At 39.0% G+C, this 26780-nt stretch overlaps 1 protein-coding gene across 2 annotated transcripts; it reads right to left on the reverse strand.

Annotated features, from left to right (window-relative positions):
- Nucleotides 1-13858: 13858 nt before the first annotated feature.
- On the reverse strand, nucleotides 13859-26761 carry FAM199X (family with sequence similarity 199, X-linked). Of its 2 annotated transcripts, XR_003944941.2 has the most exons (7): nucleotides 26473-26761; nucleotides 23504-23723; nucleotides 21240-21389; nucleotides 20758-20919; nucleotides 19409-19669; nucleotides 16090-18560; nucleotides 13859-15980 (listed from the first exon to the last, which is right to left on the reverse strand). XR_003944941.2 is itself a non-coding variant. In XM_009090534.4 (6 exons), exons 1-6 carry the CDS (start codon nucleotides 26658-26660, stop codon nucleotides 18390-18392), a joined length of 1152 nt encoding a protein of 383 aa, XP_009088782.2. In that variant the 5' UTR covers nucleotides 26661-26761; the 3' UTR covers nucleotides 13859-18389. The 2 variants fall into 2 exon arrangements, 1 of the variants encoding a protein (XP_009088782.2); XM_009090534.4 differs by having other exon boundaries at nucleotides 13859-18560.
- Nucleotides 26762-26780: the final 19 nt, after the last annotated feature.

Here is a 26780-nt window from a genome sequence, read left to right on the forward strand (position 1 = left end):
TTTGTAAGTACCCAGTCACAGCTAGAGATTTTGACAAAAGTTGACTTTCACACGCAATTAAACACAATAATTTCAGTTTTCTAGTTTCATAGAAGCTGATCCACAGACTGCCCTATCTCCAGGGTTATTTTGTACTGATAAAAAATCACGGGATTAATGTTTGTGAAAGAAGACAAGAAAGGACAGCATTATTATAGCCTTATTTTCTATATATCCCGAAGTGAATATAGGAAGAGAAGTGAAGCAGGCTGAAATGTTAATGTATGAGAAGAGCCTGGAGACACTCTCATCAGTAAGTTATCAGAACATCTCAGTCTTACCTCCGTTTGTGCTCTCTCAAACTTAACTAGTAGAGAAGTTGCTGACAGCAGCAATAAAGTTTTCAGGTGATGTTTGGCACTGTGTACATTCAGCTTCTTTGTACAGAGCTGAGCAAAGAGAAAGCAAAGCAGTGAGGGGGCTATGTTTGGAGAACACAAGAGCAAATGGGAAAGACTCTCACTTGCTTCCCAGCTCAACAGCAGGGTTTCTGCTTTGGGACTGTGGTGAGCTCTAAGCTCAGCCCTGGCTATAAAACAAATAACCTTCCCCAGGCAGGGTGGATGGCAAGTGCTAAGGACTGCCAAAACACAGCCTTGAAGACAAAAAAAAAAGCAGTACCAAGCATTACTAGAGCATTCACAAAATTCTCAGTTTAAAAAGAACTCAATCTGCATTTCAATTTCTCATCCTGAGTCTAAGAGAAGGCAGCAGAGAACCTCATTTATTATTTCCAGCACAGGCATGGCCATTACTATTGACTCTTACAGAATTCTACCTTATGAAGGTGCCATTTCAAATATTTTCAAAACTAACTGTTCTTAAGACAAAAATGCATGGCTATGCTGCAGTCAAATATTTGAAATTATCCACAGCCTTAACACTGAAGTGTTCAGCAATTTTGCCTGTGGAAGAGCACTTTGGTCAGAGAAATAAAATGCAGGGAAGGCCATTCAAAAACCCTAGTCTGTTTCTTAGACATGCATATCTTGGGAAAACATACCTGACAGTGAAGAAATTTTGATAATTGTAGCAAATCTAAAAGCACCTTCAAAGTCTCTACTGTCACTACTTAAAAACTAGTTATTCACACCCTGCTTTTGACTAGGTGGTCTCTGTTCACTGTTATATCTTCCTGGCATCCACTCCAGTGTTTCTTACAGAATCTTCCTGTCCATTAGGAATGACTTAAAAAAGAGATTTACTTCTAGACTGAAAAACAAACAAATGAACAAGAAGAACAAGAAAACACCTAGCTCCATGCATACAGGGCAACAAAGGCCTCTGCAGCCTGTGGAATGAGAGCCATACATCACCTGAATTAGAGCTAAACCAGCTCAATGAGAAGATCTAACCATGCTGAACTGAGACATTCTGATGTATACTGTGAACAGCACAGGGTTTAGAGATGTTAAAAATTTCTGTCATACTTCTAGTAGCCAGAAAGTTGGAGTTTTAAGTGTCATTTTCCCCAAAATTTAGAAATGACTTTTTGCTTTAAATATCTTTTTCTCCTGGAACTGACCTTGTGCCAGGAATCCAAGCCGTGTTAGATACCTCAGAATTTACCCTTCACTTCCAGAGCTTGCCAGTGCTATTTTGAGGGTCTGTTTTTTTCAGGTTTGTGTAAGTCTATTATTAATGAGTTAATATGCCTTGCAAAACACATTTTTAAAAGTTATTTTCATAAACACCACTCAACTGAAATCATGGCTGCACCATAACAATAAAACAAACCTACAAAATTACAGTCTTAGATAATTCCTGCATTACCTACAGGAGAGAACAATGGGAGTTGTAATGTCAGGATGTTGTTGTTTGTCTCCCTTTAAAATTTAGAAGGTGTTACATACAGCCTTTGAAGTTTGGCAGCTATACAGCAAAACAGACAGAAAATATTCTGTTCTCTGCTACTATTTCAATATGGAAAGGTCTCATACACAATGCAATGGATTCACAGCAGGTCTTTAGAAAATATTGTACCTTTAGTACCTTTGAGTAAACAGGCGACTTTGGAAGGAGAGAAATGAATACAACAAGTAATCCAAACAAATTTTGAAATAATTTCACGAATGGTTTCCCTTTCAGAAGGATAAAAAACTCTGTCTACTCTCTAAAACACTCAACTGATAGCTTACTTATTAGACAAAAATTAGTGTCCATTCAACCATGAAAAAGACAAGCCATTATATGCTATAAGGGAGATCAAACTGACATCAGCTACTGTACATCTTGACACTTACTACATAATCAAAGTAAACTTTGCTATATGTGTCTGATCTAATGTACCTGTCAGTTATCACTGTCTCTGCTCAGATGAGTTCGTGTGTCACCTATATATGTGGGAACAAAACAAATAAATAAATTGCAGTGTTATCTCTTCAAGCTGCTCACACAGTAAGGGGAAAGTACTTAGTATTCTGTAATGGAGTTAGGAGTAATTTACTGAGAGATAATTTCTTTTGGACCTAAAATCTCCTACCTCCTGTAGAGCAGACAAATAGAACTATCTTACAGGAAATGGGGCATGATAATACTGCTCTTTAAATAGAACTAACAAAATGGAAATACAATAGGCATTACAAAATATATAGCTAACAGTTACCAAAACCTTTGATGTTTTTATAGCTATTTACTACAAGAGATTGTATTAGCTGCTCCAGCCCATTTTAATATGAGGAAAGTTTACCATGTGTTTTTTAAAACACTTTAAAAAAAAAGTTAAGTCTATAAAATAGTACTCTCAGGTATTTGGAGAAACTGAGCAGAAGGAGGGAAAGCCACTTGGCTGATGGAACAACAAAAATTTGGCAATCAGCTCCTGAAGTGGATAAGAAAAATTTTATGGAGTAAGGGCCTTATGGGCCTCTGATCACTTCTGCTCCTTTCTCACTTTTGCTCACCAAGAAGAACTCTGGGAAAGGTTTGTCCTATTGCTAACAGCATAGTGGAAAACAAGTTACATATCCTAGAAAACAAGCTGTTGCATTGGTTGAACAAAGGCAGCATTTGAGAAAAGCTGCTAAAAGCTTCTACTGTGTTCTGCAGAGCCAATTCCTGATGGCTCTGAAGATGGACATGCTGCTGGCCCAATTAGAGAAGCTGGTCACACCTCCATCAGGACAAATTTAAGAGAGGAAAAAAACACATCCAGCTCTTCCAAGGGGTATGGAGGGGCCAGGGCCATCCCACAGCATGGCGAGCGGTTCCCCAATACAGAGCCGAAATGAAATCAACCTTTCAGTGCTGCAAAACCCTGTAAGAACTTTCCAATTGATAGAACTTGAGAACAAAAGAACCTATGGACAACAATTTTCTTCTGAGTCAGAGAAAAGAAAAAGGTGAGGACACACGAGGAGAACAACATGGCAACACTAAGGTCGGTGAAAGGAAGGAGGGGAGGAGGTGCTCCAAACGTTGGAGCTGAGATTTTTCTGCAAGCTGTGGTGAGGATATAACACAACAAACTGTCCCTGTAATCCATGAAGTCCATGGGGGGATGCAGAGACCCACTCACAGCTCCTGAGAAAAGCTGCTCACGCTGGAGTGAAAAACTGTAATCTAGTGGGAAACTCGATAAGAGAGAGAAGACCCCTGCTTCCACAGATAAAGAGAGCTCTTGATTCCAAACTAGAGCAGCTTATCATTGAAAGACTACACCCATGAACTAAAATGACCCATGTCATGGCAGTTCTGGGAGGACTGTTTGCCCATGGGAGAGACTCGTGGTTCTGGCCCCTCTTGGCTTTTCTCTTTTGCCTTGGGCCTGGTGATACCTCTCTAAAATGAAAAGATAAATTATCCAGGAATAAAATTGTTCCTGTAACAGAAAGTGAAATGACTGCAGAGCTACCCACACCCAGCTTTGCTCTGCATCCTAGGGTCAAGTTGAATCTCCAGCCACCAAGAATGCTGCTTTATAACAAATTTTTCAGGGCATTCTGTGCTGAGCTTTTAACCAGAGCATCTCTTTTGTTCATTTGGCTGGTGTCACTTCCCTCTCAGGGAACTTTTTCAGTACAACAAAATATTTATCAATGCTGAATGCTCTGTGAAGTAGAAGTGAGAATATTCTCTTCAGTGGAAGATATTTAAAATATTTCACTTTCCAAGTAGCTCTGTGAATACAGGGAAGAAATGCATAACTTAAACACAAGGAGTTACTGACCCAGAAGTGATTAGCATTAGTGTAAAGCTTTCAGACCCTTTTTCATCTTATTGATTCTAAGCAGAATAAATCCGTAAATGATAATAGGGCTCAATTTAAATTACCTACAGCAAGTGCTGCTTTTCAGCTCTCATCAGACAATCATGCTGTTCAATCAGCTCCATTCTGCATGTACAAAGCAAATTAATGTGTATAAAACAGTCGTAACTCAGGCCAGTTTTCAACAAAAGAATCTTTTATGTAGCACACAACTGCCTTTTATTGACATGCTTTTAATTGAACTTCTAATGCTATATCCATATTCCACCTAATTACAGCAGAAATTTCATATATATTTTAACATACTGGCCTTTCCTTTGTGAAGTTTCCAGATACTTTACCAGGGTAGGGGATGATATTCTCAATGAAGCTCAGATTTGTTTATAAACACTGAAAGGGGGCACGAAGGCAATTCTGAGCCTATGGCAGCCAAGCAATGTCTCAAGAACAATTACTGGTGCACTGAATCAGCAAGGCCAGCTCCTCACTCCTTGAATCCAGCCTGTAAATGTGCCTCCAAAAACCAGGGAGAGAGCATTGCACAAGAGGCATTGATAGAGAAGCCTCCAGTCTGCAAGAATTCTTTCTTAAGCAATTTGTTTCTGTTTCAAAAAGCATCTTTTGTGTGTCTCACTTTCTTTACTTGTGTTGCTGAGTTTACCAGGGAACAGGCAGACAGGATACCACTTCTTTAAAGGGAGAATTCCTGGGACAACAGAAGCAGCAATGGAAGGAAACAGAGAATTAAAGGCGGACTCTGGAAAATACTCCTGGGTTCATCCAAGACATTTGGTCTGTGGAATTATCTTTGAGAGGGCAGCAGTGCCAGTGGTGGGGGAAATAAACTTGAATTTGTCTCTGCCATTTCAAACAGGATGGCTTAGAGAGAGCTAGTGGGGGATTCCACAGAGATGAAAGGACAGAGCACAGGCCTTTTATTTCCATTTCAACATCACCAAGTCCAGACCTTGCTGTGGGTAGGCCTGTTGTGAACTTCCACAGCCTTTGCAATAAAGCCTCAAGCTAAGACAATAGCACATATTCTTCTTTAAGAACCATGCATGCCATACCATGGTTACCAGCAGCAAAGAGCAAATAAACCCAAGGCTAAAATCAACTAAACTGTTGACATTGATTTTAACATGGGTAGAACTCCATCTCAAGGATGTACATTGCAATTACTCAATTTTATTGCCAAGCTCTTCTGACAGGTCTGATCTGCATTGACACTACCCATGGGACTGCCATTTAATATTTTGCTTTAAACATTTTTCTATTAACCAGTCATCTCAAATACAGATTAAGGTGGAGGACATGAGTGCAGCCACCCTTAGGTGCACAGAGATGCATCAAGTAGCTAGGAACACCACACAGAAAGGCAAGTTCTTCAGAAGAACACAAATACTCCTCCTGATCAATAGGTACAAAAGAAACCTGTAGTGTAAATTATTCAGCTACACTTCCCACCACACAAACACACTTGCCTGGCATTCAGATGAGCAGGTGGAGCATGGCAGCCAGTGCTCCCACTCAGGGCAGCAGCTCTCCACAGGAGTGACCTTCTCTTCCTCTTTCTTCACTTCTCCTTTCTTGAGGAGTTTGTCAGGCACTGCAATTAAAAGTCTGTGAGCACTTGTGGAGTTAAAGTAAATAGATGTTTAATCTCTCTGGGGAAATATTTAAGAAGTGTACCCAGATGTATTTACTGAAGATTTCACTAATTCAAATAAATCAAGTTAAAATTACAGACTAGACTGGCTATTGTCAGTTTTCTGAAAACCTTTCAATTCAAAATAGCAAATGGAAATGCTAAGTTCATTTGTCCTTAGCTTTTTGACTGGGAGCAGAGATGACATTGATGTGGTGAAAGACATTAGTATTTAACTACTTGAAGAAATTCACATTACCACAGTGTCCTTTTAAATTGCTGTACTTATGTTCGCCACATAAGTTGCTATTAGCAACTCTAAAAAAACAAAAAAACCAACCCTTATATTACAGTGTTGAACATATCAAAGGTTTATTGTACTATATTCTTTGGAGCTTTCTTCACTCAATATTTGAAATAGAATTAAAATGCTATTCCTGGAAAAGAACTATTTCTTCTAAAATGTATCTATCATTCACTGTAAAAACAGACATTATAAACTAATGTAGCTGACAAGTAATCTCAAGTTTTATATCATAAAGTAAAACAAGTCCTTGTGAGAACACTGACTTGCCCCTTAAGCTTGACTTTCCAGATTTTAAGCTAAATAAAAGCATATTGGTAAAATCCTTATATTGAAGGGATTTTGATTTCTCTAAAGTATGTGATAATTCCTGTTTGCCCTCCAACACTTTTTTTATTTACATATCACTTTTCCAAATTTATAGTACCATAAAGTTCTAGAGGAGTAGAGTTTAGATTTTATATATTTAAAGTTGAAGCAAACATTTTATCTAGGACATATCAAACCTTTGAGAGAATCTGCTGTAAATATTCAAGTAATGATTCTCTAGGAATAAGGCAGGCCACCTGATGTTAAAAACAAAATAATTACTTTAATGTCTGCTTTACTAAATAGAAAATGTGTCTAACATTCAGATTTGGGGGGCTGAGCTTTCCACTCAGAAAAACAACATTCTATTGAAATAGCAAACAAAATCCTTGTTTCTGAAAACACACTCAGCATTAACAAAACAGAGCGACAACATGGCTCATATTCAAAAAAAAACCAACATGCCAGAAGATTCTCATTTACCATACTTTTACACCAAAAGGAGGATCAAGAGGATCAATTTAACACTCAAATGAATAAACCAGGTCCAATCTGGTATCAGTGTAGAACTAAAGAAGGAGCAAAATCATTAAAGGAGCAAAATTATTAAGTCAGGAAGAACGTTGGAAGGTCCTGCTTCCCTTTCAACATGTGTCAGAATCCAGATTAGCTCAAAACATTGTGCTTTCCTCTCAAAGAACTGGGCAGTAAAACGTCTTGGACCTATAGGAATGAACACAGGATCAACTTGCTTTGGTATAGAAGCAGCTTTGCTGCTCTAAGCATACAAGTCTCTAACCTGTTTAAATAACACAAGATAAACAAAAGCTTCAGAGAATGGAATTCTTTCACTGATATTATGAAATGTCTCTCACTGGCAATTTATATCTAAAAATATAACTAGTCTCAAAATTTCCCTCTATGAAGTTTGGAGCTTGGTGCCTTGTTCCATTAGGCTCCATTATCAATAATATTCTTTATGATATTTTAGTCAGGGGGACACAGCTCATTAACTAACCAGGGGGAAGGAGCAAGACAAGAGTGACAAGAAGAGGAACCTCAATGGCAGAAAATTGTTCACATCACGTGAATATAGCATGTGAGTTTATCAGTTTGATAAGATACACTTTCCCCATCAGTGCCAAACCACTTCACCAAAGAAATGTAGTTAAATATGCCTTCAGGAATGGGCTAAAATACTGCTGAAGTGGGGCTTTCAAGTCTCACTTTAAAGTAAGACTTTAAATTCTATTCTGTGGAATTAGAGAGGGACCAAAACTCCTTTTTCTCTTACACAAACACTCTTACCTAGACCACCTCCAAAAATACTTTTTAAAAAATTATAGCTGGATTCTTCCCAATTCTTACTTTTTTTTCTGGCAGTACTGCTCAAGTTAATTTTTGTTGTCTCAGCAGAACAGATCCTAGATTTCCATGCCTTTCTAGTTGCAAAAAATGCTGCTTTCCTCTGGAACAGAGGATCTAGATTTAGTTCAGTCACTACATTAATTTTTCTAATGCATTCCAGGTCTCTGGAGACAGGTGGTTCAGGATGGAGAGATAAATATCGCTGTTTCTCCACAGAGCATTCTGTTGCCTCAGGTTTCCAAATCCAAATTAAGTAGTTAATGATTTATGTATACACTGAGCATTAGCATCTTTGTGCCACGTTAGTCATCAGATCACAAGTGGCTCTAAAGAGGCTTTAGTCAAACAAATGAATATTGGGTTGAATGATTCAGATCACTCCATGCAAACAGTTCCAGCATGTTCACATCGATCACCACCAAACAGCACAGAGGCAGCAGGCTCAGTTGTAAAGGTGAGGGAAAAAACAACTCTATCAAAGGAGCAGCAACAAGCCCCTGGCTCCTCTTTAAATTCAGATTTTATCACACAGATATGCCCTTCTCCAGATGTATTTTCCAAGGTTGCAAGCATTCACTGTAGGTAGTGGTTTTATTAAAGCTTCACCAATGCCATTAAGAAATTGCAGGACTGTGTCTCTTCCTTTAAAGATAACTTTCAGCTTCCATGGTCACAAGAAACTCTGAAGCTGTAAATCCATACCCAGAGACCAGCTATATTTATGCATACACACAAGTATTAATGATTTTTTTTAAAAACCTAATTCCTAGTGTAGAGATTTAACTTGGACTTTTTAGACACTGAGTAGGCAATACAGGGCAGGTGTGAATTCTTCATTCTCACCAAAGCTTCTGGTTGTACATTTTCCTCTTTAAACCAAAGTTTCCTTTGAGAGTGTTGGGTTGGCTTTTCTCTTTCTCACTTTTGATACTCACAGTGAGTCATTTTATCACCTTTGCATTGTCTTCCCTGACAAGACCATCCCTCAGGAATCTGACTCAGGAAACCAGGGTGGAGGAATGTTGGAAGGAAGACTTTCCCTTGGTCAAGAAAGACTGGGTTAGAGAACACCTATGCAAACCTGATATTCACAAACCACAGGCCCTGAGCATTCTAGTAAAGAGCAGGGTTTACTCTGCAACAAGGAAAGCAAAATTGTCTCAAAAACAGAGTAAACTTGCAGGGATGGCCTTAAAAAGAAAAATTCAGAGACAACTTGAATAGTACCAGTTTTCAAGGTTAAATTAGTTTTGTTTTACAGATTCAAGATAATTACTGCAAATGGTTCAGCCTGACCAAGTAGAATAAATACATTTCAAGGAAAGGAGCAGTTGTACAATTTTTGTTTGTTTGTTTATCCTCTGCTTTAGATAAAGTGACATCAGAAGTCTTTTAACAAAAGTACTCCTCAGCTGTATTCTCAGTCCCACATTGACAACAAGGCAATTCTCTGAATGTAGAGAAGATAAATTGTGCTAATGCCACTAAGCAAACATGACATTTTTGTTGTACTGTGATCATAGATGAGTCACCAAGTAAAATGATTAATCACAAATCCATGTTACTAGGCTCATTTAGAGATGATTCTCCCTTCACAAAGCAGGTAGAAGCTCTAAATTTATAGGCTAATGCGTTTATTCTAGCTGTAGCAGTCTCATTATTGGTCTTAAGCATCAGAGTTGCAGGAAATTTGTGTGCAATTAAGCTAAAGTGATGACCTCCTTATACACATTTTGGCACTTTTTTATCTGACAGTCTGTTGTGCAAATATATAAATGAATTGAAGCATTACATAGAAATTACAGCTAATGCAATACTAAGAAAAATAGACATATCCCCAAACTTTAATACATATGCCAGTAAGGTATCTCGACCATAAATTATACTCATTTTATCACTCTACAAATGGGTTTATCAGCCCACAAATGGGTTTGTGCTAAGATTTCAGACTGCTTCATTTTTGCTTAGCTAACATTTGTAACTTCTACAAACAGTTTTATGACCTAAATTGTTTCAGGAGGAAGTACATGCATTTGTGGAACAACATGTTTATAAGTCAAACACACATTGTGAATACTTTCTATTTGGTAAATAAACTCACCTTATTTAAAAATTAGGCAGAAAAAAAATATTCTTTCCAACTTCATAAAGGCTTGCTAGCACCATGGTGCTTTTTCCCGCACCTTGAATTTAATAAAATTAAACACTCACATAAACTCATGTATTTTTTTATGTGCCCACCAAATTAGTCAATACAAATTGTCACTGAAGTGATCATTTCTATCTACCAAGAGTAAAAGGTTGTACCAGTCCTAGACATGATAGGCCCTGGTCCTCTGTACTACCCTAGAGAGGGCCTATTCCAAAGCAGAGCTGGCTGAATATCAAACATGCTTTAAAGAACATGAAATAAATACATGACCATCTGATGAACTTGAATGTTAATTATACTTGCAGCAGGGAGTAATTAGTTGAATATAATAAATATACTTCTGAGTGTGTGGTAAAAGTCACTTAGCACCATAATCTCAAGTTTTTAGACCCTCCAAAAGCACAATGGTTTTACTTTGTTCAGTAACAAAGAGATGGGATACAGAGGTGGTTTGTGTTCTAGAAGAGCAGAGAGGAGTTGCCAAGTGGAATCACCCAGGAGTTGAGAGATCCTAAGCAAAAAGAATTTACAGTAACTGCTAAGCAGCTGACACTGCTCTTGCCAGAAAGTACCAGCCAGGTAGCGCACACACCACTGTGCTTGGCTTTGGAACAAGATCAAGAATAAAATCTCTGGACATGCACAAACCTGCCCTGCATGAGGAGCATTTATTGCTCAAAGCTTAAGCCCATCAACACAGTTCTTGTATACTTCCAGTGCTCCTCAAGATCATAACTGCTGCACTGCATCTTTAAATACATCTGCAACACATCAGACATGAAACCTACAAAATTATCTCAACTATGTTTCGATGCTGTTCATACCTGAAAATTGACCAGCTATTAAAGTGAATTTCTTCCTTTGCTCCTACTAGGCACAATGGAAAGTAAAACAAAACCTGTGACTAATTATTTATTTCTACACTGAACAAAGAAAGCAAGGACTAAATCAACTTTTAAACTACTAAGAAGGGAAACAAATACTATGAAATGAGAATTACCTAAATAACAAGGATGGTCTATAAGGAATTAAAATTATGTTTTCAGCAACTCCTGCAATGAACTGCCATGTTGTACTCAGAGCTTACTGTTCTCAGGAGGTATAGACAGGAATTAAGTGTCAAGAAAAAAAAGCTATGTAGATATAAACAGCTATCTGCCACATTTTAAATCTCTTTACTCTGTGATTATGATTTAAAACTTTATTCCCTCCTTTCAAGATTGTTTGGGCACACATCTTCCCTAGGGGAAATATCCTACAGTAGAAGTCTTTAGAATCTGCTACTGTTTTTATGACAGCTAATGACACAACAGAGGATGGCTGTGCAATCACACAGAAGTGCTCAAAGCTCTCCTAGTTCTGCACAGAACCATTAAAAGAATGAACCCAAGATACCAGGGAGAGCTCCTCACATGTTCTCTGCAGTTATATGTGTTAGTAAGCTTTTTGAAAGGTAGCAATAACTGTCAGATGAGCAAAAAGAAACACTACAGAAAAGCTCCCTTTGAAGCAGTTCTTTCCTTTGCTCCAAAGGAAGCCCAATTCAGAGGTTATTATTTTAAAAAAATAAAGCTAGTTAAGGCACATCTTTTCTGCAGTGCCTCCCAGGGACAGACAGCTATGTACATTATGAGACTCAGCACATTACAAGCTGGCTGCTTGTTTTCTATCATCACCTAATATTTTCAACTGCAAAATTCTCAGCCCCCAGTGAGGAAGTCTGAACTCAAAACAGAAATCAGGGAATTTAAACAGCAAAGCAGTGCATCCATAACACTAAACAGGAGTGTACTTCCACCTTTCAGTTGCAATAAGCAGGATCGGACAAGAATTAGCAATCATGAATAGAAAAAGCTAACTTTTTCCTTGGTCACTGGAAATGTTATTGTTGTGAAACTGACCCTTAACAGACAGACCCCTACTTCAAAAACAGCATAAGAGGAGAAGCAAATCCCCCTAACATCTTTCACCAGGATGTAACAGAATAAAGGAAAGCGTTTGTAGCAAACAGCGCTGGCTGCTGCAGTTTAAAATCCAGTAAATGACCGCGGTGCTCCCCCTGGTGACAACAGACGGGCCGAGGTACCTGCCGTGACAATCAGCCATGCAATAAATCCTCCTCCTTCGAGAAACTTAGCAGCAATAGTGCAGCTGCTTCCACTGAAGTAGGATCAGAAAGACTCTCATGAATTATCATGCTTTAGCTCCAGGAATGTGTTCGACATTATCAGAAATAAGTTCTTACACCAGTGATGCTGCCAGGTGTAAGTCACTGCAGATGAAGGAAAGAGCATGAAATGAGATTTCAGAACAGAAATGTGGATTTGGATTTATATTTATATTTCATTTCAACACTAGAGAAACAATTTGCAATGGATGAATGTTCCAGAAGGAGGTGAAAAAAGGAGGTTTGCTACCCAGTAGGGCATGGGATCTTTAGGAACACATACAAAGAATCTGAGGAAACCAAACTGTAACTAGTTTTGTACTGGAAGATGTTTGGGTCAAGAGTACAGTTCATGCCAGTATAGTAGGAACGGGCTGAGGGCAGCAAGCCCACAGCCAATGCCAGCTTTCCCTGTCAATTAAGTAAAGCAAACTTATCAGCTGGTCTTGCTTCATTCAGCTTGTGCCTGAATAGTGTTTGGCCATCAAATGAGACTTTCTCAATGCAGTGAAACTGGCTACACTTGAGGGAGAAATGAAGAAATGCTTAAGGAAGGCTGATAAGAGATTCATAACATCATTGGTTGTGCCCATGTAACCCTGGTGACAGGCAGCTGTTTGCCAGCAGATCAGCTGGTACCTGATAATGAACTGCTGCAAGAGCACAGACTGGGAAGGTTCTGGGAGTCAGAGTGTGAGCATCAACTTCCCTGCAGCTCCTGGGTGCTATCCAAGGAAATGTCAGCCCTCACAACAAGCCAATATCCCAGTGGGTCAAGGTCCTTGGAAACATTTCAGTTTGGTTTTTGTTGCAAAACATTCCACACTGTCACTCACCTTTGGGTGAAAACAGAAAAAGCACACAAGCAGGATGCTCAGGTGGAGGCACAGCACCACAAGAGCAAGAGCTTTCACAGTTCTGTTCACAACAAGTAAAGATCTCTCACAGTTTGACAAGGCTTGCTGTGTTATGCAGCATTTTCACCCTGTCCTTCTCCATCCCCCGATATCTACAGAAACTGGGATAGCAACACTTGGTCACTTTTAACTTGTCAGTGTTTGATGAGAATCAACTCCCAGAAGCATTTGAAGAGCCACAGCCAAAACAAAGAAGGCAGTTGTAGATCCCTGAGCTGCTGCAGGAAACTTTCTGCACGCTGAGGAATGCATCCCTATGCCAGCTATCCTCTTCTCAGGTTTTCAGGATTTTCTTACTGGATTCTGAAGGGAAAAAGGAGGTTTTGCAATACTACACTTCAAACTTCAGTATTGCAGAAGGCAAATTTTGTTCAGGGACACAACTTCTACAAGCTGGCAAGTGTCCTCATTCTTGCCTGTTCAAAGACTGCCATGTTCTTGCTGGTGCTGAGCATATATATAAAAAATACTTCTGGCACAGGAATCAAAACAAAGGACAGACAGCTTTAAGTACGTGACCTTGGGTTATATAATTCACAACAATTAATTGCTTCCCTATGAAACCATTCTTGTCAGATTTTGTGGTTAACAAATCTCTTTAGCTAAGGGGGGACAAGTTTGTTTTCTGCCATCAAGAACAGTTAAGATGTGCCACTTTATTTGTATTTTCTGCCTGAAGAGTGACTTCACAGGTCCTGTATATGAATCCCTCTGCTCTGAAGAAGGCACCACATCATTTCATAGGAATATCTTTGCTATATCATTAATTTTAATTCCAACCTGTACTTTAATATGCACATAGCTATTTTCAAATACAATGAAAACTTAAATTCAACAGCATCAGAGCTTTCAGTAAATCCTTCACAACTTCAGAAAAATCTCTATAAACATTGTGTAAAGTAGATACAGAATGTACAGAGAACGGTTTTCTATACAAAAGTGCATTTTAGCAATACAATTAGCAGAGAACCTGGAAAAAAACCCCTCAATTTAAGCAATACCATATACTCTAATCTACACCCTCCTCTCTCCCCCCAACAAAAAGAAAAAAAAAATCAACCCCCCCACCTTCCCCTTGCTTTGGTTATTAACTATATTCAAGGCTTCCATATTACAATTTTTTTTCATTACTCTTTTTTTTACATTGGACAATTTATTTGTAATTTGAAAATGTTTTAAAGTTAGCCAGATGAGAGAATGCAAATATGATTCATCAGCGTTAACAGTCAAAATAGACAAACTTTGAATATTACAGAGATTTGCTCTTGATAGATTAATAAATTAATCTTTGCAATCCTTAAATGGACAACTGTTGACTTTTCTGTGCCCAAGAACTGCAAGACCAGCAAGCTTAAGAAAATTAAACAATAAATCTAACAACATTTGCCATGAAAATCTGGCTTATGTGAATGAACTTTAAAAGATCCCAAAATAGTCAGGTTTATTAATATTTATAAACCACCAATGCATCAACTGATTTCAAAGTTGAAAGAGTGTTAGGAGAAAAGAAATGGCTTCAGGCCATTCAGCATAGATAAACAGTAAATATTGCCATTTTTATCTTTCTGTATTTTATATGCACTCTGATGTAAAAGCATGTAAGTAAGGTCAGGCAGGTTGGTTGGTTTGCTTTCTCCCCAGAGAATGATCTTCACAGGTTTCAAACCACAATATGAGAACTAAAATTTGAGCCCAGAAAAGTCTTGTAAATACTTTTCCTGCTCTTCCGAGTAAGCACCCCATACTGAGCACATTGTAATCATCTTTTTATCAGCTTCCCAGATTAAAAAAAAAAAAATAGGAATTTTAACAAAAGATGACATTAGATACATAGAAATCAGCCAAGTTTGTCAGGCAGCTTTCTTCCTCATATTTAAAATCATATTAGAAAATAATGTTCTCTCTTGTTTACAGTCCTATTGCAATCAGACTTTCAGTGCTCCTTCTAAGCCTTTTTAGAGAAAAAGTTACCATGGAAGAAAACTGTTATCATTACAGAGTGTAAACTGTTTATATCCACGTTGCAGTGGGTACAAAGTTCCCACAGACACAGTTTCAGTACCATGAAGCCATGTAACTATGAGCTCTTTCCTGTGTGTCTCTGCGATGCTTTTAAGCTTGACATTTTTTCTCTATTAATAAAAAGCAGGGTTTTGATTTATTTTTTAAGAAAAAAACTCAAGAAGTATGCATTATTTTAGCAGTCTGTTATTATTCTTTATCAGAACCCAGTAGTAACACCTATAGCCACAAAGACTATAACTTGTATCAGCAAGACCAGATTTCACTGACATTCCAACTTCTTGACTACTACCCTGGGTATTTCACAGAAATAGATTTAGATTGGAAAAGTCCTTTTAGGATCATAAACCCCAAATCTAACACTGCCAAGCCCACCACTAAACCATGTCTAAGTGCCACATTTACATGTCTTTTAAAACCACTATGGACGGGGTCTTCCTGAGTAAGCGTTGAGCATGCTGCAGGGAAAAACATGAATCTGACAAAAAACCTTCCCCCACCACAAAATGAGTGTGTCACTGGAACTACAGAGGATGAGAAAGCAAAAGGAAAAAAACATCAAATGTGTAGAAGTATATGGGAACTCCTAATCCCACAGTCACTTCAGGCCTGATTCTCTGAGACCAGGGAAAGACAACATATCTCTGAGTACTTGGCAAAGAACATTCAAGGTAAGCAAGCTGTTATTCTGCATTCTTACCAGAACATTCAGAGTTTTGTATTCTTTGTATTCTTATGAGCTTCCTGGATCTATGAAATCACAGAGCTATAAATTATTAGCATGAAATCCCTGGAAATCCACTCTCTTCTATCATTTTAACTGTCACACACATGACTGAAGTACCTGCTGGAGACAACACAGCACAATCAGCTATTCTGGCACCCAGGACCTTTTTGTCCAATGTAACAGATGAGCAACTGGACCCATCTAATCACTTAAAATAATTTATACTTACATGCTCACACTACGATGGAAATACTGTCCTCCCTCACTTCAGCATCTCTGGAAGTTAGCAGACAGGTGCCCAGAATGAACTGTACCTCATCAAAATGATGGGGTCTTCTCTCAACAAAACCCTGAGGTATTTTAAACTCTGAATAACTGCTGAAACAGAATAAAGTGAACACACTTTCATGCTCCACCACACTGAGATATTGCATCTTCCTTACAATTCACTTCAGAGTTTCAATTCTCTACAGTCCAAAGTGTGCATTTTTCTTCAGAAAAAAAATTCAATCCCATTTCAAAGTCACTGCAGAAAATAAAGGTTGTACTGAACTGTGACAGTGTACACATGGTGAAGTATTTCATTATGAATTCATCCATTACCATGGAAGAGTTTAACAACCACACCTTGAAATTAGCCAAGTTGATAGCAATTTAATTTTATATTCCATATAAGATATTTAAAAGAAGCTCCAGATTTAAGTCAATCTAAATTCTCAGTAAAGTGTATACTGTTTAGAAGTTTTCAGTATTGATTATACTAGAGGGAGGCATCAATCAGCAACAGTACAGTACAAGCAAATACTGACAGGTCACAGACACTTGTGGTTAGTGGACAGATAACTGGGATAGCTAACTTGAGCTTAAAATGACATTACCTGGCTTTTAGTCAGTCAGTGGCCAAGCCTGGGGACCTGTTGTAGAGCAGCACTAAGTTCAAACATATTGGTTTGACTATGGACCCCATTTATTTCTTATCCAAACCCTTTCAGAGGCCATTGTTCAGATAATTTACTGGTCAGTTTATTCTGAGGCTAAAAGGAATGCCACTTCTGAAAGAAAAATATTTCAGCTGTCAGGGCTAATAAGTCTGTGCAGGACATGGAACATTAATGTCAGTAGTCCTAAAGCTGACCATGCATTCTGCAGGACTGGGCTACATCCTGCAATTACAGACACCTGTGGCCACACTAAACTGTCAAACTCCTTAATTCAAGATCAAAATTAAAGTAAGGAAGCATCAACATAATCAAAAATTATTCCCTAAACTAGAACTCAAAAATACTTTTATACACTGTTAAATGTCACATTAAAATTTAGAACTATCATTTTTATCTCAGCCATGGGGGAAGGAGTTCTACAAAAGTAGTTCCAAGATAAAGACTAAAATCAGCTTAAAGATTGTCAGAATTAAGAAAAAGGTTGAAACTACTACTACTTCCCTACCTGAAAGCCACAATTTTACCTAATTTTCTTATCATGAGAAATTTCAAAAGCTGATAGACAACAAAAGGAGAATTCTGATACATGCCATGGTGTAACGACCCACACAGAAGACAACCTCAGCTAAACATACAATTTAAAAAGTACAGCTGCATTAATTAAGTTCTCCTGTCAACAATATGAATCAAATATATTTTGATATGCTTCTGGGGAAGAAAACCACTGAAGTTGTTTGCCACTTGTTTGCACGTCTGTTTCCAGTAGTGTTTTTAACTATTTCAAGTAGTGTCCTAGACAGCTTAATTGCAGGTTAGTGTATTTTCAATGCATAAATGTGTTTTTATTGGAATCTTTTCACAGAAATACTAGGGATGTACTGGTGAACCACTAGTAACAATCATAAGATACTGAGCAACAAAATAACCTTCTGAAGACTAAGTCTGCAATTATTTTGAGGGGTTTTTTTAAATTTTTAGTTGGTTCCTAAGAACTACATTATTAGGCAGTATTTGTATTACAGATTCTCTGCATTAGATGTCCTGCTTCTTGTTTTCTGTGTCGTTTAATTTAATCACAACATTTAGAAAAGTATCAACAGTACTTCGATTTTGTACAAACCAAGAGCAAGGCTGAAGAAAGCCCCATAGAGCAAAAATTTTTTCCTCATGCTAAACAATCTCCCTAATAATGGGGAAGGAGTACAGAAAAAGTCAAGTGTGATACTAACTCAAAGCTGGAAAAAAAACTAAAAAAGCTGAAGCATAGCAATGCATGCTTTATGTCATCCAAAAGTACCCCTAGACTTACATGCAAGTAAGTTAGCATGTTAGCCAAGTTCAAATTTCCTTAAAATCACACCTATTCAGCAACTTTTCAGAAGACAGGTAAGTTTCTGAATTCTTTGTTGCAAAATTAGTCTCAAAAAGCTGAAGTTACTCAATACTTAGACCTTCTTAGCAAAATAACATTTGAGAAAAGATCTGGTTTGTATTGTTAATACTAATCAAAATTTGGTCAAGAAATATATGTAAACAATAAGGATAATACATTTAAGGCTTAGAAAGAACACTGATAAATTCACCCCTGTCACATTAACACATCCACATCTCCTTCATGGTCCTCCTCAGTCACTTTTAAAGACAGCACTTCCTCATTAAGAAACAATCCACTCAGTCTTTCCTTACGAGCTTGTCTCTGCTCTTTCAGCTGTCTCTTCCGTAAGGCCTTTTGCTGCAGTTTCCGTTGCTTGGAACGTTTCTGTCAAAATAGAGAAGAGACAAAACCTTAGATTTTGTTCTGTAAATTAGAAAAAACACCTCTAAAGCTGGCAAATATAAATTAACCTCTAAAATAACATCTGCTCTGAAAAATAACAAATACGAATTCTCAGCAGTGGTCTAAACGTTCATCCAAAATCACACCTAATATTAAAATATCAAGACCATTTACCAAAACTGAATTCTGAGGCACAACATTGACCTGTGATGTTGCATAGTCAAGTCTTTGATTGGAGGAATCTTTATTGCTGGAGGAATGTGACAGTCTTACATTAACAAACCCAAGATGTTGAAAAGCAAGAAAGAACTGCTCCTCTCCTTCACACCTGAAATTTAAATTATGGGGACAGAAGGAGTGCCACAGTTCTACTTCAAATGAAACATGCTTCAGAGGGTCCCTTCTCACCAAGGAATCTTATGAGACATGCTCAAAAAATAAAGAACATTAAAAAAGCCTGATAAAACTTCTAGTTGAGAAAAAGACCAAAAACCATCACGGGTGTCTCTACTGTCCAGAAATTATGCCTAGATTACGGTGATCATTCTTAAACAGTTTTTTCCTTAAGTAAGATGCATAAGCCCTTATTCAAGCCCACTCAACTTATCCTAAACAAAAGGAACTAGAATATCTACTACATACAAACACCAGGCTTTTAGTTAGTAGTGATGGGAAGAGCACAAGTTTAAACTCCTTATGATCATTGGCTTAGACAGATAATTCAGTTACTCTTCTCCTTCAGGACAAACATCCCAGGTAAGATCCCATGAGCAAGCTTCAGGAGTTAAGACAGCTTAATTAACACAGCTCCACAGAACTAGAAACTTTACTTTTGAATCCCGGATTCTTTCTGCAGCACTTGTGGACAAATTGCTGTCGCTGTGCGCTCGACTCATGTTGGCACTGGAGTTTGAGGCGGAGTTGGCAACGCTGGAGCCGCTGCTGCTGGCTGAGCTGACCATGCTGGCACTGCTGCTGCTGGCACTGGCACCACTCACACCGCTGGTACTTGCACAGCTGTAGCTGCTCCTTTTCCAGCTCTCCCTTGCTGACCGCTGCCGAGGCCCGTGTTCCTTGATATAGTTTCTCACCTTTAGAACAGAGGCAGCAAAATTACTGTAGTTTGATAAATGCTGCACTGAGATACTCCTTTTCATGGGAAAAACACAATCTAATAATGATGAAGTTATTGGGTCAGTTCAGTTAGGCTTTTAAAACATTTTCTTGTGGCACAAGCAATCTAGAGTCACCCAGAGAACTTAACTATGTTAACATTTGTGACATTTCACTATGGAAGGAAGAAAAATATGTAGCAAGAGCTGGGGGCTTCTTTTCTCTTCTGCCTGTCAGGTTTGTGACTATGTAACAATATGTTATTATTTCAACAACAAACAGGAATATCAGTCAATTTCAACTGAATTGAGTTGTTTACTTAATGTATCAAGCTCTTTTATTTTGCTAGGTATACTCAAACAAAAGTGTGTGTAAATAAAGAAGCACTTTTCTACTTTAAGATGACGCTTATAAAATGTTTGATATATGAAACGGACCAAGCCCATAAAAGCAGTGAATGTTTTCAATTTTCAACTTTATCTTTGTCATTATCAGTGCAACACTGAGGAGTTCAGCTTGTATGAATACTGCATCTCTTCCCAACAACACATCTCAATAATTCAGTGACTGAGAAAACAGTAGAATGTATCTACCCTATCAACCAGGCACCCTTCTTGGTTATAATTTGCATCTTACAACATCTTTAAAATGCATTATTCTCTATCCCTTTCTATGTGAAATTTATGGTCTTCCCCAATGAATTCCAATCCTTTGGAGTTTTAAATGCTAGTTTACATACAGTGAGCAAATGCAGACTCTCAGCTAGCTGATGGTCATGAAGTTGAGTACAGTGCCATAAGCAGCACCAGGTCCACAACATGACCCATAACGCGCTCACCAGCTCTGGCTTAACACACAGTGAGAATATACAACCAGTCTTATGTCAAGGTTTAATACATACAAATATGCTTTTGAACTCTATTTTCTGTCACTGGCAGTATTGTGCTCTAGGGTCTCTCTCAACATCTAATGATTATGCATAAAAATTGATCACAAGTTCATAAGATTTTGCAAGATATAATCAGATGCTGAAATTCTGAAGTCAAACATACAAACCTTAACTCACCTGTTTCAGCTTTTCATCTGTGAGACAGTTCAATTCAATAATGAATTCACTATCTGTAGGTGAGATCTGAGCAGTAGGATCAATAATTTTAATAATATCAAGTTGCTCTCGAAGACCCATCTCTGTACTGACTTTGCGACTCAAATATTCAATATATTCAACCTAGGACCCAAAGAAAGGCAGGTCATTTTGAAGTATTAGTGATTCTAAATGAGAAACAGAAAAAAGAAAGAACTGACAGAATAAAACAGACTCAAATATCATGGTTCTAGCCTTGGGTATCCTTAAAAACTTAGGGTGAAAACTTGAGTAGGCATTAAACTGCCTCCTATAAATCCAAAGGACAAGTTTTAGTTTTAAGAATCATATAGTACTGCACACGTCTGCATTCACACCTACACCAATCAGGATGGCCTTAAAGTTGTGTCTTTTAATTAGAAGTTCTTCTGTACATTGCAGTTCTCACATAGGAAAAAAGTCACCTGTTCATCATTTGTCATTGCACTCCATGGAAGCTCATCAAGATTCCTGTGCTTGTTTTTCTTTTTGGGAAGCAGACAGGGAGAGCTTGGAATACTCGGTATAACATCAGAAAGCACATCACTCCCACTTGCAATGTCGCTGCCAGGCAACTTGTAACATGCAAAAGGAAGAACAAAGCTTTAGAATACGGTAGGCAGATTGTAAATTATTCTAACACTATTAACAATTCAAAACATACCATCAAATTAGCAAAGCATTGATTATCTCCGTATTTTAACAAAGTCTTTCTAATTACTCATAAACCTGCAATACTCCCTTGAATCTTCCCGTAAACAAGTGCAGCAAACTCAATTCACACTATTCTGTACTTATCAATCCTCTTTAAAAATCTGTGTTTAAGAAAACACAGACTGAAGTTGCATTTCAACTATTTCCCTTCTCCATCAGTGGAAACTGTCCATTACAATCCAAACCTAAATCTAAACCTCCCATTTTGAAGCATAAGTCTAGTTTAAGGAAGATAATTTTAAAGTAGGTCTGTAGTTCTTACCAAACTTCATAATTACACAAGAAAATTCAATTAAAATCACTGTCATTTGCCTGGAAGCAACTGAGAACTTCAGCTAGCTTCATTTATACAACTGAAATGTGATTTCTGAATGCATTCCAGGTAAAGTGGGACAGCTGAATTACTTGTGCTCAGATTCTGACATATAACACCATAAAGAGCCACTAAAAAGTTTTTCCAAAATGTTACAAATCCAGTCAAGTAAGTCTCTTAAGAAAAGCTTGTTTTAAAAAACAAAGAGTAATAAAAAAGCTGATTACCAATCAAACATACTGTCAGCTAGCTAAGACATAGGAAATGGCTTCTTTTCAAAACAACTGCCAAGTTTATCAGGCAATTGAAATCTCACAACTCAATAAAACTCTGAATTTTTGGGATCCAACCTGAGCTGTTCCTACAGACTGCATTATACACACACACTTGTAACTTCAGTGATATAACATACATTGTTGAGACAAGCAGCTGGACTAAACCAGTCAGAAATTCAAAGCTGATCTCAGTACACGTCTCAAGTTCACTTGCATCTTCTGGAACAGGATTTGAGCTTTTTTGAAATCAGTTTTCAGTTCCTGTACTGTCCTTATAAGACTCTCTACATGCTCTGACTGAGCTCTGACTGAGCTTTATGACAAAATTTTCAAGCACTCCCCAATAAATTCTGAAGCCCTATGTTGCCTATTTCAAAGTCATGTATACATTCACAGCTGATTTAAGTCTTTAATACAAAAAGTCAATTTAGGTCTATAATACATTAAAAATGCATATCACATTTGAAAAACTGCTGAACAGGGAAGACTTATCACAAACTAGAAATACCCAATGAGGACTGCATCCAGCACAGACTTGGGAAAAGGATGTGATTCACCTTCCCCTTCTGGTGAGACAAAATGAGCTCTGTACTCTTACTGGCATAGAAAAAGTACTATAGAAATAAACTATGGCAAGAGTTTGTACACTTTACCAAGAAAGTATCAGTAGGACCAGATATCTATAACCAGACTTCATTAGCAGGGCAGATCCTCAGTACAAAGGGTCTAAGATCATGGCTATAAGAAACCCACACTATTCTCTAAAACCAAACAACCATAATATGCAAGCAACCTTCTTTGGAGAGCTGACCTTCAGTCTCCCCTCCTGATTAAGGAGGTTGGAATAAAATGAAACAAAACATTTTTTCTATCATTCAAGATTCAGATATGTGCTCCTATGTTCAGTAGTTACAAAGAAACAAGTGCTGAGGTCACTTGGTTTCTTCAGAACAGGAGACTGAGGGGAGACTTCATAGCTGTCTACAGCTTCCTCAAGAGGGGAAGAGGAGTGGGAGGCAGCAGTCTCTCCTCTCTGGTGATCAGTGACAGGACACAAGGAACAGCAGGATGCCAGGTGAGGAGAAGTTAAAGTTAGGTATTAGGAAAATGTTCTTCCCCCAGAGGCTGGTGGGGAAGTGGAACAGGCTCCCCAGGGCAGTGGTCACAGCACCAAGCCTGACAGAGTTCAAGGAGTGTTTGGGCAACACTCTCAGACACAGGGTGTAACTCCTGGGCTTGTCCTGTGCAGGACCAGGAGCTGGACTTCAGTGATCTTTGTGGGTCCCTTCCAACTCAGGATATTCTATTCTATCACATTTCAACTACAGCTAAATCAAACATGCAATAGTCTACACAAAATTTTACATTTCCAGTGGAACCAGTTTACCTGCCACTCAAACTCACTGTCTGACCAATCCCAGTAAGTGCTGATAGAAGAGGAGACATCACTGCAGACACTGCCCTCGGGGAACAGATCAAAAGAGGTGAACTCCTGGTCATCCAGCAGAGAGTAGCAATCATCCTGATCCCCCACGGACACGGATGAGAACAGCTCCTCGCTGCACTCCGAGCTGGCCACGCTCGTCCCACAAGATGTCAAGTTCCACCTGCAAAACAGAACAACACAATTAGAGAGCAGCAAACCTTGCCATCATGTGTCCTAAGAAATTTCTTTAAGCCTTGTAAAACTATCTCCACTTTGCTAGTCAGTGATACCATACATTGATTTTATTGAAATAAGTTATAATTGTGTAAATTGAAGTATTCCATTTTTAAATATTTTTAAAAGTACATCAACAACACCAAAGGGAACACAGTGTTACAAATAGCAAGGCAAAAATCCATATGTAGTTAGTATAATTACACCCTTATTTTCATATATTATCAGTTTCTACCCCAGAACTATGGCTCCTGTAGTATGGAAACTGACTCTGTTTTGCTGCTGGTTGGGTTTTTAAAACACACTGATCTAAAAAAAAAAAATCCGTGTATTGGGATATTTAAACTTCCATATAAACTGGAATAAACAGAACTAAGTAATTAATCAATTTGACTTCAAGACAAATAAAAGTCAAGAAGAAATTCCAGGTTGATAGTCCCCTACAAAATTAAGGCTTAATAAGGAAACACATTATGGATCTATTATTCGCAACTCTGAATGTCAAAAACATTGGACACAGCACAGTGTAGGATGGGGAAGTGACCTGTGTGAAAATGATACCATGCCAAAACGAAACACTTTTTTTGCCTCATTACAAAGCTAGCTGAAGTTTTTGCTAAAGGAAAGCTATTGAGAACTCAATTTTCACAGAACAGATTTTTTACTCTAATGAGAGTAAGCCAGAATATAACAAGCTCATGAAATCAGTCTCCATATCTGGAACTTATTTTACATATTGGAGAAAAGTAGGTTGAGACAAATATGAGTCAGCACAGCACTGCAATATGGCCAAAACAATTTGAAAAGGACTTCTAAAATGCACCACACAAACCCACACAATCAACTCCTGTTCCATCAGCCTGTCCATTTTAGCCTGGCTAACTAGAAAACACTCTTCTATCCAACTGAGCAATCCTATCACCAGAATGGTTGGTCCTCAATCTCATTAGACTGCATACCAGGCTGGCTAAATATGTTTGTGATGGATTCACTCCCACATCTACTTGGCCAGATGTGAATTTATCCAATGTTAAAGACATTTCCAAAACCGTCCTTGTAGCAGATTGAGGAGTTCTTGCCCTGCCTCCCTTTTTGCATCCCCTATAGATGTGCAAAGCCTTGCTGGTACAGACTCTTGTGGGCAAGGCAATCCATTGGTAATGAGCAGAACAAGACTGTGGTGACACAGAACATTACAAAACATGAATACAGTTTCAGAATCCATGAAATAATAATGAAATGAGAGATAGAGTGGACAAAGTTCCCACACATATCAAAACAAAAGATGAGGTACAGGGGCTCTAGCACCAATAAACTACACAGACACTCCAGGTACGGGCAGTCAGCCTTGCCTTCTCATGGCTGGGGGGGCTGCTGTGCTCCCTGGGTGAACTGGATTAACAACAAAGGGGAACTACATTAAAATTACTCCTAACTTCAAAAAATAAAAAGCCTTATGTGAACACCACGGATTGAGCTGCACATCTGCAATGGCTTAATCAGTGCAAGATAGGGCATGTCCTTTTCCAGAGAAGTCAAACAACCCCTCAAGATGCCTGGGTTACCAAACTGGGCTTGTAAACAGAGCAAACCTGAGCAACACACTTGGGAAGGCAAAACAGAGCAATGTACAAAATTAATTAAATGCAAATTTGGTGACTATCACACATTTATTTACAGATATTCTAAGAATATATCTTACTGCTCATGTCTTATGACTCAAGAACTATACTATGAGAGTGTATCATGTTTGATCAAGGCTCTTCATGCTGAATCATTTAAGAATGTATAATTAAAAGTTTGCCCTTGTGAATGACACTTTTAAAGTGCAATTTTCATGACTTGATACACATTCACTCTTCATAATTGCGCCACAGAAATACTAATAACCCATAAAAGAATCTTGCAAGACTGGAGCAGGAATGTTGGAGACTAAAATCTCATAGAGTATTCTCAAAGAAAGCTATTGCTACATTCAAGCTTAATATTATGTATTAGCAGAATTAGGTTCTTAGGAAAGCAGGACTGTGATTTTGATTTTATGAACACAACTGGAATTTCTCTGCAGAGCTGTATTAGCACTTCCACAAATTACAGGCAGAATAATTTGCCCTTAATTAGCAGCATGGGGTGGAAATGTTTCTGCAGGAGTCAGTGGAGTCACCAAGCCATCTAACTCATTCTGAATCTCTAAAGGACTGGCTGGTGATCATGCAAGGCCTGCCTTTAAGTCTTATAAACACACCATTCTGTAGCTGCCTACAGCCCTCAAAAATTCAAAATCTCGAAAATTAAGAAACTCAGACTCAGGGTAGGAGCATCCTGATCCAAGTGGACAGTCTCCCAGCCAGGGCAGGGGAGTTGGAACTTGATGACCTTTAGGGTCCCTTCCAACCGAAACCATTCTGTGATTCTATGAAAAAGCACATCTTAAAAAACCGACCCAGCTCACACTGACAACCGTAACGTGCGTGATGAGCCGAACCTAGGCTCAGCCAAAGGGAAGGGTAACCCAGCAGGGCGTGCGGCGGACATGGGGGGCACCTGCAGCCCGGCCATGCCCAGCTCGCCCCGGGCAGGAGCAGGGGGAGGATGCGCGGCCCTGTCAGGGGCAGCCCCGACCCCGCCGCGACCCCCGCACCCCGCCCCGGCCCCCAGCATCACCCGGCCCGGCCGCCCCGAGCCGCCGAGCGGACCTGTTGGAGTGGAAGCGGTGCAGAGGGTCGGTGCGGTGGCAGGAGGAGAGCTGGCAGCCGAAATCGCTGACGTCCAGGCAGCCCTCCTCGCTCAGGCTCAAGCTGCCGCCCCGCGGCGGGTGCTGGTGCGAGAGCAGCGGGCACGGCTCCTCGGGGGTCAGGAACTTCTCGTACGGCTCCTCGGTCATGGCGGCGGGCGCGGGGGCGGCGGGAGCGCCTCAGGTGGCGGCGGGAGCGCCTCGGGCACACGGCGTCGGAGGCACCGCCATCAGCGGCCGGTCCCGGGACGCGCCGGGCTGTCGCGGCGG

This window comes from Serinus canaria, chromosome 4A, assembly GCF_022539315.1.
Source record: "Serinus canaria isolate serCan28SL12 chromosome 4A, serCan2020, whole genome shotgun sequence".
Taxonomy (NCBI): Eukaryota; Metazoa; Chordata; class Aves; order Passeriformes; family Fringillidae; genus Serinus; species Serinus canaria.

What these genes read in the sequence shown, in the direction of transcription:
- FAM199X (XM_009090534.4), bottom strand. Translation starts at nt 26,660, where the DNA reads ATGACCGAGGAGCCGTACGAGAAGTTCCTGACCCCCGAGGAGCCGTGC. An exon ending in CAATGACAAATGATGAACAG is followed by an intron (nt 20,920 to 21,239) that starts GTGACTTTTTTC and finishes TTTGGGTCCTAG; the next exon opens with GTTGAATATATTGAATATTT. An exon ending in CAGATGAAAAGCTGAAACAG is followed by an intron (nt 19,670 to 20,757) that starts GTGAGTTAAGGT and finishes TCTGTTCTAAAG; the next exon opens with GTGAGAAACTATATCAAGGA.